General features: G+C 44.5%; 1 protein-coding gene across 2 annotated transcripts in view; it reads left to right on the plus strand.

The window, feature by feature from the left end:
* Positions 1–15729, plus strand: part of LOC115166327 (membrane-associated guanylate kinase, WW and PDZ domain-containing protein 1) — a 193975-nt gene that overhangs the window by 66024 nt on the left and 112222 nt on the right. The window contains exon 2 of one of the 2 annotated variants that reach the window (XM_029720235.1): positions 10657–10773. In XM_029720235.1, the coding sequence (XP_029576095.1) occupies positions 10657–10773 (117 nt within the window). Of the gene's footprint in view, positions 1–10656; positions 10774–15387; positions 15543–15729 lie in introns of those variants that run through there. The other variant, XM_029720237.1, reaches the window with a different exon arrangement.

The following is a 15729-nucleotide window of genomic DNA, read 5'->3' on the forward strand; positions in this document are numbered from 1 at the left end:
GTCTTCCGCATTCCCAACCCCTCTAAATCAGCAATGATACTTATCACACTTTATCATGTGTAGTACTTACATATAGGAAGGGAAACGAGGAAAATGGGCCACTTCAGGATAATATTATTAGATGCACCTTCAGATTGTTTAGCCTTGGTTATCTTTGGTTGGTCTGGTTTATCTCTGGTAAACCAGACAGAGATGTGTTTATGTCACGCCCTGACCATAGAGAGCCCTTGTGTCTCTATGGTGTAGTAGGTCAGGTCATGACTGGGGGGTATTCTAGTTTATTATTTCTATGTGGGGTTCTACTTTATTATTTCTATGTTGGTGATTTGTATGATTCCCAATTAGAGGCAGCTGGAAATCGTTGTCTCTAATTGGGGATCATATTTAGGTAGCATTTTTCCCACCTGTGTTTGTGGGGTATTATTTTGTGTTTTGTGTTTGTGCACCACTTAGTCACGTTTCGTTTGATGATTTATTGTTTTGTGCAGTTCACTTAAATAAAATATGTGGAACCCAGATCACGCTGCACATTGTTTCGAGTATGCTTCCAGTTCGTCCGACGAGCGTGACAGTTTACAGTAATTACCCAGCCAGTCCTGTGTGTTTCCCAACAGATGTAGAATAGAGCATTCCCAGGCCAGTCCCTTGACTCTGACTCACACTCTATGTGTGATGTACAGTCGTGGCCAAAAGTTTTGAGAATGACACAAATATTAATGTTCACAAAGTTTGCTGCTTCAGTGTCTTTAGATATTTTCTGTTACTATGGAATACTGAAGTATAATTAAAAGCATGTCATAAGTGTCTCAGGCTTTTATTGACAATTACGTGAAGTTGATGCAAAAAGTCAATACTTGCAGTGTTGACCCTTCTTTTTCAAGACCTCTGCAATCCGCCCTGGCATGCTGTCAATTAACTTCTGGGCCACATCCTGACTGATGGCAGCCCATTCTTACATAATCCATGCTTGGAGTTTGTCAAATATTTGTGGGTTTTTGTTTGTCTACCGGCCTCTTGAGTATTGACCACAAGTTGTCAATGGTATTAAGGTCTGGGGAGTTTCATGGCCATGGACCCAAAATATCGATGTTTTGTTCCCCGAGCCACTTAGTTATCACTTTTGCCTCATGGCAAGGTGCTTCATCACACTGGAAAAGGTATTGTTTGTCACCAAATTGTTCCTGGATGGTTGGGAGAAATTGCTCTCGGAGGATGTGTTGGTACCATTCTTTATTCATGGCTGTGTTCTTAAGCAAAATTGTGAGTGAGCCCACTCCCTTGGCTGAGAAGCAACCCCACACATGAATGGTCTCAGGATGCTTTACTGTTGGCATGACACAGGGCTGATGGTAGCGCTCATCTTGTCTTTTCCGGATAAGCTTTTTTCCGGATGCCCCAAACAATTGAAAAGGGGATTCATCAGAGAAAATGACTTTATCCCAGTCCTCAGCAGTCCAATCCCTGTACCTTTTGCAGAATATCAGTCTGTCCCTGATGTTTTTCATGGAGAGAAGTGGCTTCTTTGATGCCCTTCTTGACACCAGGCCATCCTCCAAAAGTCTTCGCCTCACTGTGCATGCAGATGCACTCACACCTGCCTGCTGCCATTCCTGAGCAAGCTCTGTACTGGTGGTGCCCCGATCCCGCAGCTGAATCAACTTTAGGAGACGGTCCTGGCGCTTGCTAGACTTTCTTGGGCGCCCTGAAGCCTTCTTCACAACAATTGAACCGCTCTCCTTGAAGTTCTTGATGATCCGATAAATGGTTGAAGGTAATCATGTTTGACAGAGGAAGAACAATGATTCCAAGCACCCCCCTCCTTTTGAAGCTTCCAGTCTGTTATTTGAACTCAGTCAGCATGACAGAGTGATCTCCAGCCTTGTCCTCGTCAACACTTACACCTGTGTTAACGAGAGAATAACTGACATGATGTCAGCTGGTCCTTTTATAGCAGGGCTGAAATGCAGTGGAAATATTTTTGGGGGAATTCAGTTCATTTTCATGGCAAAGAGGGATTTTGCAATTAATTGCAATTCATCTGATCACTCTTCATAACATTCTGGAGTATATGCAAATTGCCATCATACAAACTGAGGCAGCAGACTTTGTGAAAATTAATATTTGTGTCATTCTCAAAACTTTTGGCCACGACTGTATGTGTAGCAGCCGTAATTTAGGGATCTCCTATAGGTAGAGATTAATGTCGACGTATACGCTGATTCGGTGAGTGAGTTTATAAGAAAGTGTATTGGAGATGTTGTACCTACTGTGACTATTAAAACCTACCCTAACCAACCAGAAGCCGTGGATAGATGGCGGCATTTGCCCAAAACTGAAAGCGCGAACCATCGCATTTAAACATGGAAAAGTGACTGGGAATATGGCAGAATACAAACAGTGTAGTTATTCCCTCCGCAAGGCAATCAAACAAGTGACATGTCAGTATAGAGACAAAGTAGAGCGCAATTCAACAGCTCAGACACGAGATGTATGTGGCAGGGTCTACAGACAATCACAGACTACAAAAGGAAAACCAGCCATGTCACCGACACCGCCATCTTGCTTCCAGACAAACTAAACACCTTCCTTGTCCACTTTGAGGACAATACAGTGCCACCGAGGCGGCCTGTTCCAAGAACTGTGGGCTCTCCTTCTCCGTGGCCGACGTGAGTAAGACATTTAAACATGTCAAACCTTGCAAGGCTGCTGGCCCAGATGGCATCCCTAGCCGTGTCCTCAGAGCATGCGCAGACCAGCTGGCTGGTGTGTTTACAGACATATTCAATCTCTACCTATCCCAGTCTGCTGTTCCCACATGCTTCAAGATGGCCACCATATTTCCGGTACCCAAGAAGGCAAAGGTAACTGAACTAAATGACTATCGCCCGTAGCACTCACTTCTGTCATCATGAAGTGCTTTGAGAGACTAGTCAATGATCTTATCACCTCCACCTTACCTGTTACCCTAGATCAACTTAAATTTGCTTACCGCCCCAATAGGTCCACAGACGATGCAATCGCCATCACATTACACACTACCCTATCCCATCTGGACAAGAGGAATACCTATGTAAGAATGCTGTTCATTGACTATAGCTCAGCATTCAACACCATAGTACCCTCCAAGCTCATCATTAAGCTTGAGGCCCTGGGTCTCATCCCCACCCTGTGCAATTTGGTCCTGGACTTCCTGACGGGACACCCCCAGGTGGTGAATGTAGGAAACAACATCTCCACTTCGCTGATCCTCAACACTGGGGCCCCACAAGGGTGCGTGCTCAGCCCCCTCCTGTACTCCCTGTTCACCTATGACTACGTGGCCATGCACGCCTCCAACTCAATCATCAAGTTTGCAGACAACACAACAGTAGTAGGCTTGATTACCAACAACGATGAGACAGCCTACAGGGAGGAGGTGAGGGCACTCAGAGTGTGGTGTCAGGAAAACAACCTCTAACTCAATGTCAACAAAACAAAGGAGATGATTGTGGACATCAGGAAACAGCAGAGGGAGCAGCCCCCCTATCCACATTGACGGGACAGCAATGGAGAAGGTGGAAAAGTTTAAGTTCCTCGGGGTACACATCACGGACAAACTGAAATGTTGGTGCAATAGTGCCTCTTCAACCTTAGGGGGCTGAAGAATTTTGGCTTGCCAAATAAAACCCTCACAAACTTTTACAGAAGCACAATTGAGAGCATCCTGTCGGGCTGTATCACCACCTGGTACGGCAGCTGCTCCGCCCATAACCGGAAGGCTCTCCAGAGGGTGGTGCAGTCTGCACAACGCATCACTGGGGGCAAACTACCAGCCCTCCAGGACACCTACAGCACCCAATGTCACAAGAAGGCCAAAAAGATCATCAAGGACAACAACTACCCGAGCCACTGCCTGTTCACCCCGCTACCATCCAGAAGGCGAGGTCAGTACAGGTGCATCAAAGCTTGGACTGAGAAACTGAAAAGCAGCTTTTATCTCAAGGCCATCAGACTGTTAAACAGGCATTACTAACACAGAGGCTTCTGCCTACATTCAGACTTGAAATCATTGGCCACTAATAAATGTATCACTAGTCACTTTAGTAATGCCACTTTAAAATAACATCAAATTGATCAGAAATACAGTGTAGACATTGTTAATGTTGTAAATGACTATTGCTGCTGGAAACGGCTGATTTTTAATGTCAACAGTGAAGAGGCGCCTCCGGGATGATGACCTTCTAGGCAGAGTTGCAAAGAAAAAGCCATATCTCAGATGGGCCAATACAAAGAAAATATTAAGATGGGCAAAAGAACACAGACACTGGACAGAGGAACTCTGTCTAGAAGGCCAGCATCCCGGAGTCGCCTCTTCACTGTTGACTTTGAGACTGGTGTTTTGCGGGTACTATTTAATGAAGCTGTCAGTTGAGGACTTGTGAGGCGTCTGTTTCTCAAACTAGACACTCTAATGTACTTGTCCTCTTGCTCAGTTGTGCACCGGGGCCGCCCACTCCTCTTTCTATTCTGGTTAAAGCCAGTTTGCGCTGTTTTGTGAAGGGAGTAGTACACAGCATTGTACGAGATCTTCAGTTTCTTGGAAATTTCTCGCATTTCTCAGAATAGGAATAGACTGACGAATAGGAATAGACTGACGAATTTCAGAAGAACGTTATTTGTTTCTGGCCATTTTGAGCCTGTAATCAAACCCACAAATGCTGATGCTCCAGATACTCAACTAGTCTAAAGAAGGCCAATTTTATTGCTTATTTAATCAGAACAACAGTTTTTTCAGCTGTGCTAACATAATTGCAAAAGGGTTTTCTAATGATCAATTAATGATAAACTTGGATATGCTAAGACAACGTGCCATTGGAACACAGGAGTGATGGTTGCTGATGATTGGCCTGTGTACGCCTATGTAGATATTCCATCAAAAATCTGCTGTTTCCAGCTAAAATAGTCATTTACAACATTAACAATGTCTAGACTGTATTTCTGATCAATTTGATGTTATTTTAATGGACAAAAAAATGTGCTTTTCTTTCAAAAACAAGGAAATGTCTAAGTGACCTAGGCACAGACATAGGCACAGACACATGCATACACACACATGATAACACGCACTATACACGTACACATGGATTTTGTGTTGTAGATAAGTGGTAGTGTAGTATGGGCCTGAGGGCACACACTTAGTGTGTTGTGAATTCTGTAATGAATGTATTGTAATGTTTATAAAACTGCCTTGACAGCAGCTAATGGGGATCCATAATAAATGCAAATGCAAATACAGCAAATGTTTGGCTATTCTTTATATTCCTTTAATGAATAACTTGAACCTTGGTTATGTAATTATATCAAATGCATTTATAATTGGAGAGGCTTGACTACAAATAAGTCATGTTCATTGAATTAATTGAATCCATGGTCCATCAGTTTTATTTTGATCCTAAACATAGTTTGACCCATAATAGTGTCTGAGTTTCAGGCCACAAACATGCAGTTCTGATTCTGAACTGCCCATGTTGGCCAATGGGGGGCAGCAGTAGATGGTTACCACACAGAGCGTGTCTCATTCCTTGGCTGGCTGGGCCCTGGGTTGCCATGGTAACTGCAGACTTGGCGGTGGTGGCTGGAGACACAGAGGGCAGTGTTGAGCTGAGAGTTAGGAGCAGAATCCTAATCAGCAGCTGAAAACTGTCACACACATTCATACACACACACTGAAACACACTCCGAGCACAGTCACACACACGGTCACACACACACGCACACACACACACACACACACACACACACACACACACACACACACACACACACACACACACACACACACACACACACACACACACAATATAGGATTAGATCTATAATCATTCTTCAACAGAGGCTTTAGAAGAAGACTGACACACTCTCCTGAAACTGTAATCACCAAGCATTTCATTTCCCCTAGCATGATTGACACATGATAGTAGCGAATTAGAGTGATGCAAGCTCATGCAAAGAACAAGGCTGTGTTTTAGAAGAGAGCTGGAATATAAATATCTTTAGAAAAGCACTTTCTCTCAATATGTGTGCGTGTGTGTGTGTGTGTGTGTAAGTGCGTGTGTCAGCCCCTGTCTTAGCCTACTAGATGGTAGAAACCACAGTGTCGTGCAGCGTGCCCCTCCCCCGCCCCCTGAATAAGACAGTGGATGCATAGCTAGATCCCAGGTTATGTAATGTTGACTGGAGCCGTATAATAGTATGTGTATAATCCACTCTTATTTGGGTTAAATCCATCTCTGTGTCAGAGAGTGTGTGTACTGGCATCACGCCCCCACACCTTTCTCTCACCCCTGCTCAGCCCTCCACAGTGTGCCATATCACTGACCTTCATTCACCCCAGCAGAGGAGCAGGACCTTCTCAGTCCTCATAAGATATCTCTCAGATTTCACTCAGATCTCCTAGAGGCCCCAGAGGAGTAGTTTTACTGTAATGAGGACCAGTATCCAGTGTTAAAACCTCAGACAAGCTTTAAAATGACCCAGTTTATCATCTAGCGCCATGCTGCTTTTCAATCGTTCTCATGCCAGGATAAAATATGGTAGTGCTTTTGGGTGTATTTTGTTTCCATTGGCTGTTGTAGCGCCATGGTCCTCCCTGGTATGTGTATGATAGCTGTTTTTGTCTATGGAAAAGTGTTGTTATCACTGAGAAAACAGATTGTGTGTTGTGTCTGATCTGTTCATGTTTTTCAGGGAGATGCAGAGACGTGTGTTCTCTTTGACCTCTGTGTGCTCCTCAGCTCCTTCTTATCTGGGGCAGAGTGTTCTTAGAGGAATTTGCCTCGGCCTCCCTCTTCATCACTGATTAACTAATTGTCTGTCAAATACGGGTTCAATAAAATATCAAAATCTCTTGTGTTTGTGTGTGTATTTCTGATAGATAAATGTTAGCAGTGGTCACTCCTGTGCGTACAAATGTGTACAGCACTTCTCTGTGTGTTTATCTCACTCACTCACTCACTCACTCACTCACTCACTCACTCACTCACTCACTCACTCACTCACTCACACTCTCTCTCTCTCTCTCTCTCTCTCTCTCTCACACACACACACACACACACACACACACACACACACACACACACACTGTGTTTGTAATAATCCCTGTGGTACATGGCTATGGCTGTAAATCCTTGGAAATATTCAATATTTAATGACTTCTTCATTGATGGAGCATGACACCTGGGCTGCCCGCCCCCTCCCTGCTCTGTGCCTGCTCTGTGCCTGCTCTGTGCTAGCCAAAGGATGGGTTCTGTAATGCCTAATGCTAGTCCCCACCCAGGGATACTACTGGGACTCAGGGTTTAGGGAAGGAGATTGAGTTGCTGAATGTTGAGTATTTTGCACGAGTGATGGTATATGACATGAATAAGACTATTTTGATGATAGTGATTATGATAACATGTTTTATACCTATGATATCTAATTTACTTGTATTAGATTTGTATTAGAGGAGTAAAGGATGTACCCATTGACACGTGTGTGTGTGTGTGGGTGTGTGTGTGTGTGTGTGTGTGTGTGTGTGTGTGTGTGTGTGTGTGTGTGTGTGTGTGTGTGTGTGTGTGTGTGTGTGTGTGTGTGTGTGTGTGTGTGTGTGTGTGTGTGTGTGCATGGATGTGTATTTGTGCCATCTTGTATTTCTGTTTGTATTGTCTGAATGCAGGCTGCTTGCCTAGAAGGGACCATAATGATGGTTGTCAGCACTGGCTGGTTGCTAGGTAACAATTACCTGACTGCTTTGCTCGCACAGAATTACACAGAGAGCTGTGTGTGTAGGGGAACGGAAAAATACAGAAGAGCAGGCTAGCTGCTGGTCAGTGTTTCCACTAGAGTGAAAACCTCTGTTTCAGATTCTTACCTTGACAACATGTAATGGTCATATTTCTATGAGTTTACACTACTTCCTGCAAACAGAGTTATCTGAACCATGCATAATATTGTTGTCTATTCTGTGGCATGGAATGGTTCACCTAATTTGATGATGTTCCCAATGATGCTGTGTTTGTGAGGACTCCTTGGTGCTCACAAACACTCATTGGTATATCTTTATAGGTCAGGGGTTGTGGGTTTTGCATTGGTAAGACTGAAGTGAGTCTGTACTGTCAGTTATGAACAGGTGGGTCCGGATGGACATTGACAAATGAGGGTGTGGTCTATGGTTAAGCTGTCTGTGTGTGTGAGTCCATGGGAAGCTGAGGTGATGCAGGGCCGCAGGGCTGTGTGACAGATGTCTGCCTGTCTGCCTGTCTGGTAGTCTGGCTGTCTGGCTGTACCTCAGGGCCACTGGGGACAGCAGGCTTTTGTTCCCAAATAATCTTGTTTCCAACTAATCAGGTGGGCAAAAAAGAATCATGACCTCAATTAGTTGATAAGTTCTAATCAAAATATGAATCGATGAGTAGTTGATTGGCTGAATCTCAGAATGTTCAAGTGGCTAGCAGCAAGTGGTTAGTATCAAATGGTGAACATATTTTTGCATACTACCAAAAACTTTCGACATCAGCCATGTAAAATACCACATTTTCTTTTGAAAATGCTGACATATAAAGCTATTTTATTTAATATAATTGTTCATGTTAAAGTGGTTTAATAATATATTTTTTTTACAATCTATACACATAGAAGAGTGTAATTTCAGTACAGAGGCAATATCTATTAAGCAGCTTCCATCATGGTCAGGGGTCTGTGTGGAGAGACGCTGGCCAAAGCCCTCAAAATGGCTGGCCAGCTCCCCAGACATGGATGATATATTTGGAGATCATTAAATGGTCCTAAACGAGACCCTGGCGTGAGAGAAAGCCCTGGCCATCTGTCCCCATTGTGACTCCTCTCCTTCTGGGAAACTGACTGAACTCTCACTGACTCTCGCTGACTGAACCTGGAAGCTCTAAGCCAATCAGGGAACTGTTGTTCTCAATTACCTCAGCCCATCTCTCTTGCGCTCTGTCTCTCTCTGTCTTCTCTCTCTACTTCACCCTATCTCTGTATTTTTCTCTTTTCTCCTCTCTCTCTGTGTCTGTGGGTGAAGTTGATTCCTCATGGTGGGGTCAGTCAGCTCTGTGACAACTGAAATGCATTGATGAAGGAGGCCACACTGGGGTAGTGAGACTGAGACCGCTGGACAGTGGCATAGCTTACTGAGCACAAACTATATCTCCTTTATAATAAAGGATTGCATGCATCTATCATCCCATTTGCGTAGTAGCGGAGGCGTTGGTAGGATTTGCATGAATTGTGATTTATTTTTAGCAGGGCCTGGAATAAAATGTGCTTTTCATAAACGAATTTCATGCAATTCTACGTCATTTACATGACTTAGCATGTAAATGGGCCATTGAAGGCCGAAACGTCAATCTTTGAAACATATTTTTAATGGTGAGCAAGCGTTATGCCTTTTCCTGTCCAATTACGTCTACATAGTTTTAGGTTGCCGCTCTACTCACGTTGGTTGAGCGCCTTCTACTTCTTTCCATAGTCTGACACTGACAAAATAAACTTTCCACTGGTACTGACTCACACAAATGATAGAGATATCATGAATATGCGTAGGCTACTCACCGGTAGGCTATTTTGAAAAAACAGTGCTGTTGGCAAAAAATTGGGAATTGTTCAGAAAACATTTGGTAGCTTTACAGACAGATTCACATTTTATTTTCAGCAGTAGGCATTTTCCAAACCCCAAAAATTATATTTGATTGTATTTTGAAATTAGCTAAAGGCCAATTATAGCTGCTGTTCACTGACAGCAGCAACCATAGAAACAGAATCCATAGAACAGACAAGCCCATTCAAGTCAGGACTGGCAGCCATTGTGAGTTTACCCATGAGTTTACCAGACAAATTGCCAGGGTTAGAGGTTCCAAGACGCTTCTATGGATTATATTTCTATGGCCGCAACACAACAAGCTGTTCACGCTTGCTGCCCAAATTGTGTCGTATTATCATGATACTTAGGTGCCGATATGATATGTATTGCAATTCTCACGATTCTATATGTATCTGGTACTGGGATTTTATTACGATGTTATGTTTCAAACATATTGCTCACTATATGTCTGCTGCAGAGAGACAAGAGAGAGCAGGAGAACATTTGTTTTGATCAGTCAGGGGGAAAAGTGCTGAAAACAAGGCTCACTATTTCAAAAGAAGGAGGACAAGCTGGATAGGATGAAAAACACCTACATTTTTGTGCCGGTACAGCCGACTAACACTAGCTAACGCTACCTACATAAGCATTTTATTATTATGATTTTTTTTACAAATTGATACTTGGAGTAAAAATATATAGTCCAAAAATAATATTGCTATATGTTACTAAATATATTTTTGCCCCCATCACTAGTGCTGCTGCACCTCCAGCACCCTTACTTCATGCGGCCATGGTGCTGCTTGTGAATCCAAAACAAGCCAAAGTAAATGGTTATTTGGTAGTTGTCATGTAATTACCATTTGAACATGTTGTTTCTTGTTTAACAACACATATGGCATGACAACAATACTCAGAGTAGTTGGCAGCTCAAAGACCAGTCATGCAAAAAAAATGTATGTTTACATTTGCTATGCAAATCATGTAATAGGAAATATGAGGCGTAACCATTGTTCCTGTGTGGTTTCCCTGTGCAGGTAACAAACTGAACAAGGACCTGAAGCACTACCTGAGCCTGAAGTTTCAGAAATACTCTCTTGACCATGAGCTCCAACAGACCATCAGAGCTAACCTCTACCGCCACGCCGTGCCTTGTGAGTACATCATCTTCAGCCTCATCTTCCTCCTCCTAAAACTCCTCATCATCCACACAATATTCCTTCTCCTTCGCCTTCTCTTTCATCCCCACCTCATCTTTCCCTCTTCTTCCTCATAAGATTCCTCCGCATTCTCTCCTCCTCTCCTCCTCCTCCTTCTCCACCTCCTCCGCATCCTCTCTGAGTCTCCTCCTACTCCTTCTCCACCTCCTCCGCATCCTCTCTGAGTCTCCTCCTCCTCCTTCTCCACCTCCTCCGCATCCTCTCTGAGTCTCCTCCTCCTCCTTCTCCACCTCCTCCGCATCCTCTCTGAGTCTCCTCCTCCTCCTTCTCCACCTCCTCCGCATCCTCTCTGAGTCTCCTCCTACTCCTTCTCCACCTCCTCCGCATCCTCTCTGAGTCTCCTCCTACTCCTTCTCCACCTCCTCCGCATCCTCTCTGAGTCTCCTCCTCCTCCTTCTCCACCTCCTCCGCATCCTCTCTGAGTCTCCTCCTCCTCCTTCTCCACCTCCTCCGCATCCTCTCTGAGTCTCCTCCTACTCCTTCTCCACCTCCTCCGCATTCTCTCTGAGTCTCCTCCTCCTCCTTCTCCACCTCCTCCGCATCCTCTCTGAGTCTCCTCCTCCTCCTTCTCCACCTCCTCCGCATCCTCTCTGAGTCTCCTCCTCCTCCTTCTCCACCTCCTCCGCATTCTCTCTGAGTCTCCTCCTCCTCCTTCTCCACCTCCTCCGCATCCTCTCTGAGTCTCCTCCTCCTCCTTCTCCACCTCCTCCGCATCCTCTCGGTCCACCCATCAAGTATAAGTGGAACCTATTGACACAAACAAACCATTCAGATGTAATCTAATAAAATATTTCAGATTTTTGGAATACCAGTATTATAGTGTAAATACTGTAGTATTACTATAATTAGATACTATAGTATTCACTGTAGTCTTTTTGTGGACATGACTGTAGTATACAGTAATATTACTTTAGTTAAAAAACTATAGTATATACTATAGTAATTCATGTAGGGATTTTCCAGACATTACTGTGGTATTTTTGTTTTATTATATTTGACATTGAAGTGGGGACTTTCTCCTTGAGGAAACCTACTGGACAAATTATCAGAACTCAGGATAAGTCCCAGATTCAGACAGCTAGAGTCACAGATGTTTATTGACCCAAACAGGGGGCAGCAAAAGACAGGTCAAAGGTCAGAGGCAGAGGTCTGTAATCCAGGGCAGGGTCAATAAGGTACAGAACAGCAGGCAGGCTCTGGGGCTCAGGACAGGCAGAGGTCGGTAAATGGGTCAGAGTCAGGCAGGTACAGAAGAGCAGGCAGGTTTGGGGTCAGACCAGGGAAACTAGGAAACAGAACTTGAGAAAGCAGGGAGACGGGAAAATACACTAGTAAGACATGACAAGACAAACTGGCAACAGACAAACGGAGAACACAGGTATAAATACACTGATGATAAGGAAGATGGGCGAACCTGGAGAGGGGTGGAGACAAGCAAAAAGACAGGTGAAACAGATCAAGGTGTGACACAAATATTAAGCCAATGTTCCATAACCTGTAGGTAGTTAGGACTGGACTCTGAACGGATAGTATTGTACAGTATACTACAAAATTCTATAGTAAGCACTAAACCAGGGGTAGGCAACCTTGGTCTTGGAGTGCCGTAGGCACTTCATGTTTTTGATTTAACCGCCCTGGAAGACCAGGTGTGTTGAATTTAGGCAATCACTGAACTGATCAATTATCTCAGTTGGTCAGGTGTGGTGCCTCATTGGCCCAGAATCCTGTACCTGCAGCACTCCAGGAACAGGGTTGCCTACCCTACCCCTGCACTACACAATCGAAGGATACTACAGTGTGGAGTATTGTATTCTACAGTATACTACGATTCTATGGAATTCTATAGTAAGTACTATAGTATTCTATGGTAAACTGTAGTCTTTTTTTCAGGTAGGGAGCTACTTGTTCTCCCAACATGGGAATGCTGCCATCCCAGCTGTTTCACATAGCTACAGTACAGAATGTGTGGTGTGGTGGGCCAACGATCCGGGTGGATGCCAGAGCAGACAACTGTGTACTGTGAGGTCAGCCCACTCTCTGTTGGATGGGATCTTTGCTGCCATGGTACACTTCTGCAGGGTAACACTATTTGAGAGTTTACTCCTTGTATTCTCTGATACATTTGAATAAGTGGCTCCCGAGTGGCGCAGCGGTCTAAGGCACTGCATCTCAGTGCTAGAGGCGTTACTACAGACCCTGGTTTGACCCCGGCCTGTATCAAAACCGGCTGTGATCGGGAGTCCCATAAGGCGGCACACAATTAGCCCAGTGTCGTCCGGGTTAGGGGAGGGTTTGGCTGGGGTAGGCCGTCATTGTAAAATAAGAATGTTCTTAACTGACTTGCCTAGTTAAATAAAGGTTAAATATTAAGTGTTTTTGAAAGTGGAGTTTAAGATCTGAAATAGTCTGGCTGTGTGTAGCTGGTTAAATGTGGTCTGTAGGCCCTGAACCTTCCTATGAATCAGTGAAGCCTTTGTGATCAACCACAGTGTACTGTACCTTGTCGAAGACCTGACAGAAGTTGGTCACAAATACACTGTTGGTGTTTGTGTGTGTGTGTGTGTGAGTGTGTGTGTGTGTGTGTGTGTGTGTGTGTGTGTGTGTGTGTGTGTGTGTGTGTGTTCTCAATATGTTGTTATGGTCTCCTTGGGGATGTTGTTTTCATGATCACATGTTTGCACAGGCACAATCCCATCAGTGGAGATTGTCTTTCCATACCACACAGCACCTCTGTATGCGTCTAGGATATGTGTGTGTGTGTTTGTGTCTTTGTGTGTGTGTGTGTGTGTGTGTGTGTGTGTGTGTGTGTGTGTGTGTGTGTGTGTGTGTGTGTGTGTGTGTGTGTGTGTGTGTGTGTGTGTGTGTGTGTGTGTGTGTGTGTGTGTGTGTGTGTGTGTGTGTGTGTGTGTGTGTGTGTGTGTGTGTGTGTGTGTGTGTGTGTGTGTGTGTGTGTGTGTGTGTGTGGCTTTGCTTAACCGTATAACTGGTTCTAGATTAATATTTTCTAAATGTTTTCCCTTCCCCTCGTTTTTCTTTTTTTGTCTCTCTCTTGTTCTCCCATTCCTCTCTCTCTGCCTGGGTCATGTGACTGGTAAATCCTCCTTGAGCTGCTCGCCCGGTGGCCTGACTGGGATTATGATGTTCTGATATATTGAAAATAGATTTGCTGCCTGATTATGTGATGAACATGTTGGGCTTTAGAAAAGAGCCCAACAGGGAGATGGGGAAATGACCCAGCCTCAGAAGACAGAAAGAGCAGGGATTCCCAAAGGATCCATACTGTCCCGGCAGGAGCATAAAACGTTTGAAACCTTGACGGTGGATATACACGCATGCAATTCTCCTTTCCTTAATACACCTATATTTCACTGGGGAACCAGAGTAATGTGAAGAGGAGGGACAGTTCAAATAGAGGGAGACCAGTGCTTAGTCAGACAGTCGCCCCTGGATATAGCCATGTAATTAATGCATAGTCCATTTTATTTGGTTAAATCTGAAATTGAAATTCTTTGGCCTGAATGTTAAACTTCTGGATAGTGGAAAAATTGACAGTATTTGCTGAGTTATCATACGTCGTCATCATCTGTACACATCACAGTGTAAAAAAACCCAGATGGACTCCAAAACAAGTGCAGTGAGTTAACTGTGAATGAAAAAATACTAAATGTCCAGGATTGCAAAATTCTGGTAACTTTCAAAATTCGTAGGTTTTTCAGAAATACCAGTTGGAAGATTCCCGGAATTAGGAGGGAATTTTACAGAATTGTGCAATCCTAATCATGTACAGTATGTCCATCTCTTTGTCTTTCCTCTTGGGCTCTCTCTCCTTCTTTCTCCCAGTTTCATGCCACTGAATTTAATTCAAATGGTTCTATGCCATGACAAGACAAATCTTCAACTGCCAAAGCAGTGAAATAAAATGGACCCACACTCCTCCTCTGTCCTCTCTTTCCCTTTGTCTCCCTCCTCCACCACCTATCACGGCATATCAGTTTCTGTCTCTCTGCCCCCTGCTTGTCTCCCTATGCCAGACTCGAACAGGTGCCTGTTTCTCCGCCAGAGGCTTGAGTGTTGTTTTGTGTTTCTAGGAAGAGAACACTCGCCATGTGAACTCCCACCCCTTCCATAACCACCCCTCCTTCCCCTCTTTCCTCCTTCCCAGCCCTGTTGCTACAAATGGCCATTGTTATCATGTGCCCCAAATGTCACAACTGACTGAGAAGTCACTCTCTTTCTCTCTCTCTCTCTCTCTCTCTCTCTCTCTCTCTCTCTCTCGCGGGATTCACTTCCCTCTCACATCTACAGCTGCTTCTCTGCTCTGACATGAGGGTTATCTCAGCATTATCCCAGTGTTAGATCCACGCAGCAAACCAATTGACCAACCCTCCCTCCCCCACCTGATTTCTCTCTCTGCTCCCTCTCTCTGTCAGCGTCCCTGTGGCTTGAAGGTGGCTCCTGCCTCTCTCTCTCTCTGTCGCACGCTCCTGCTGTCTCCATTTCTGCTGCTGCTCTCTCTCTAGCTTGCTCTCCCTCACTCACTCTCTGCCTTCCTCCCTCTCGCTCACCCTCACTCTCTCGCTTTCTCGTTTTCCACTCCACTGCCGAGCTCTGGAAATCATTGTTTGAGACACATTTTTCGGGTTGCCGCTCACACAAAGACAGGATTACGGCTTGATTCACTGGCTTCGGCTCTCCACATCCAGGCAAGTGGCAGCACTCCTTATTTCTCCTTCTCTTCTCAGTCTCCTTCGTTGTTGCCATCTATCATCTGTTCGGTGAAGCCTGTGATGTATGCAGAGAAGCAAGGAAGGAGATGCATGGCAGAATGTTATTATGGTTGATTGTGTGTATATATATATATATATATATATAGGCTAAGGGAATCGGGGT

This window comes from Salmo trutta, chromosome 28 (assembly GCF_901001165.1).
Source record: "Salmo trutta chromosome 28, fSalTru1.1, whole genome shotgun sequence".
NCBI classification, from domain to species: domain Eukaryota; kingdom Metazoa; phylum Chordata; class Actinopteri; order Salmoniformes; family Salmonidae; genus Salmo; species Salmo trutta.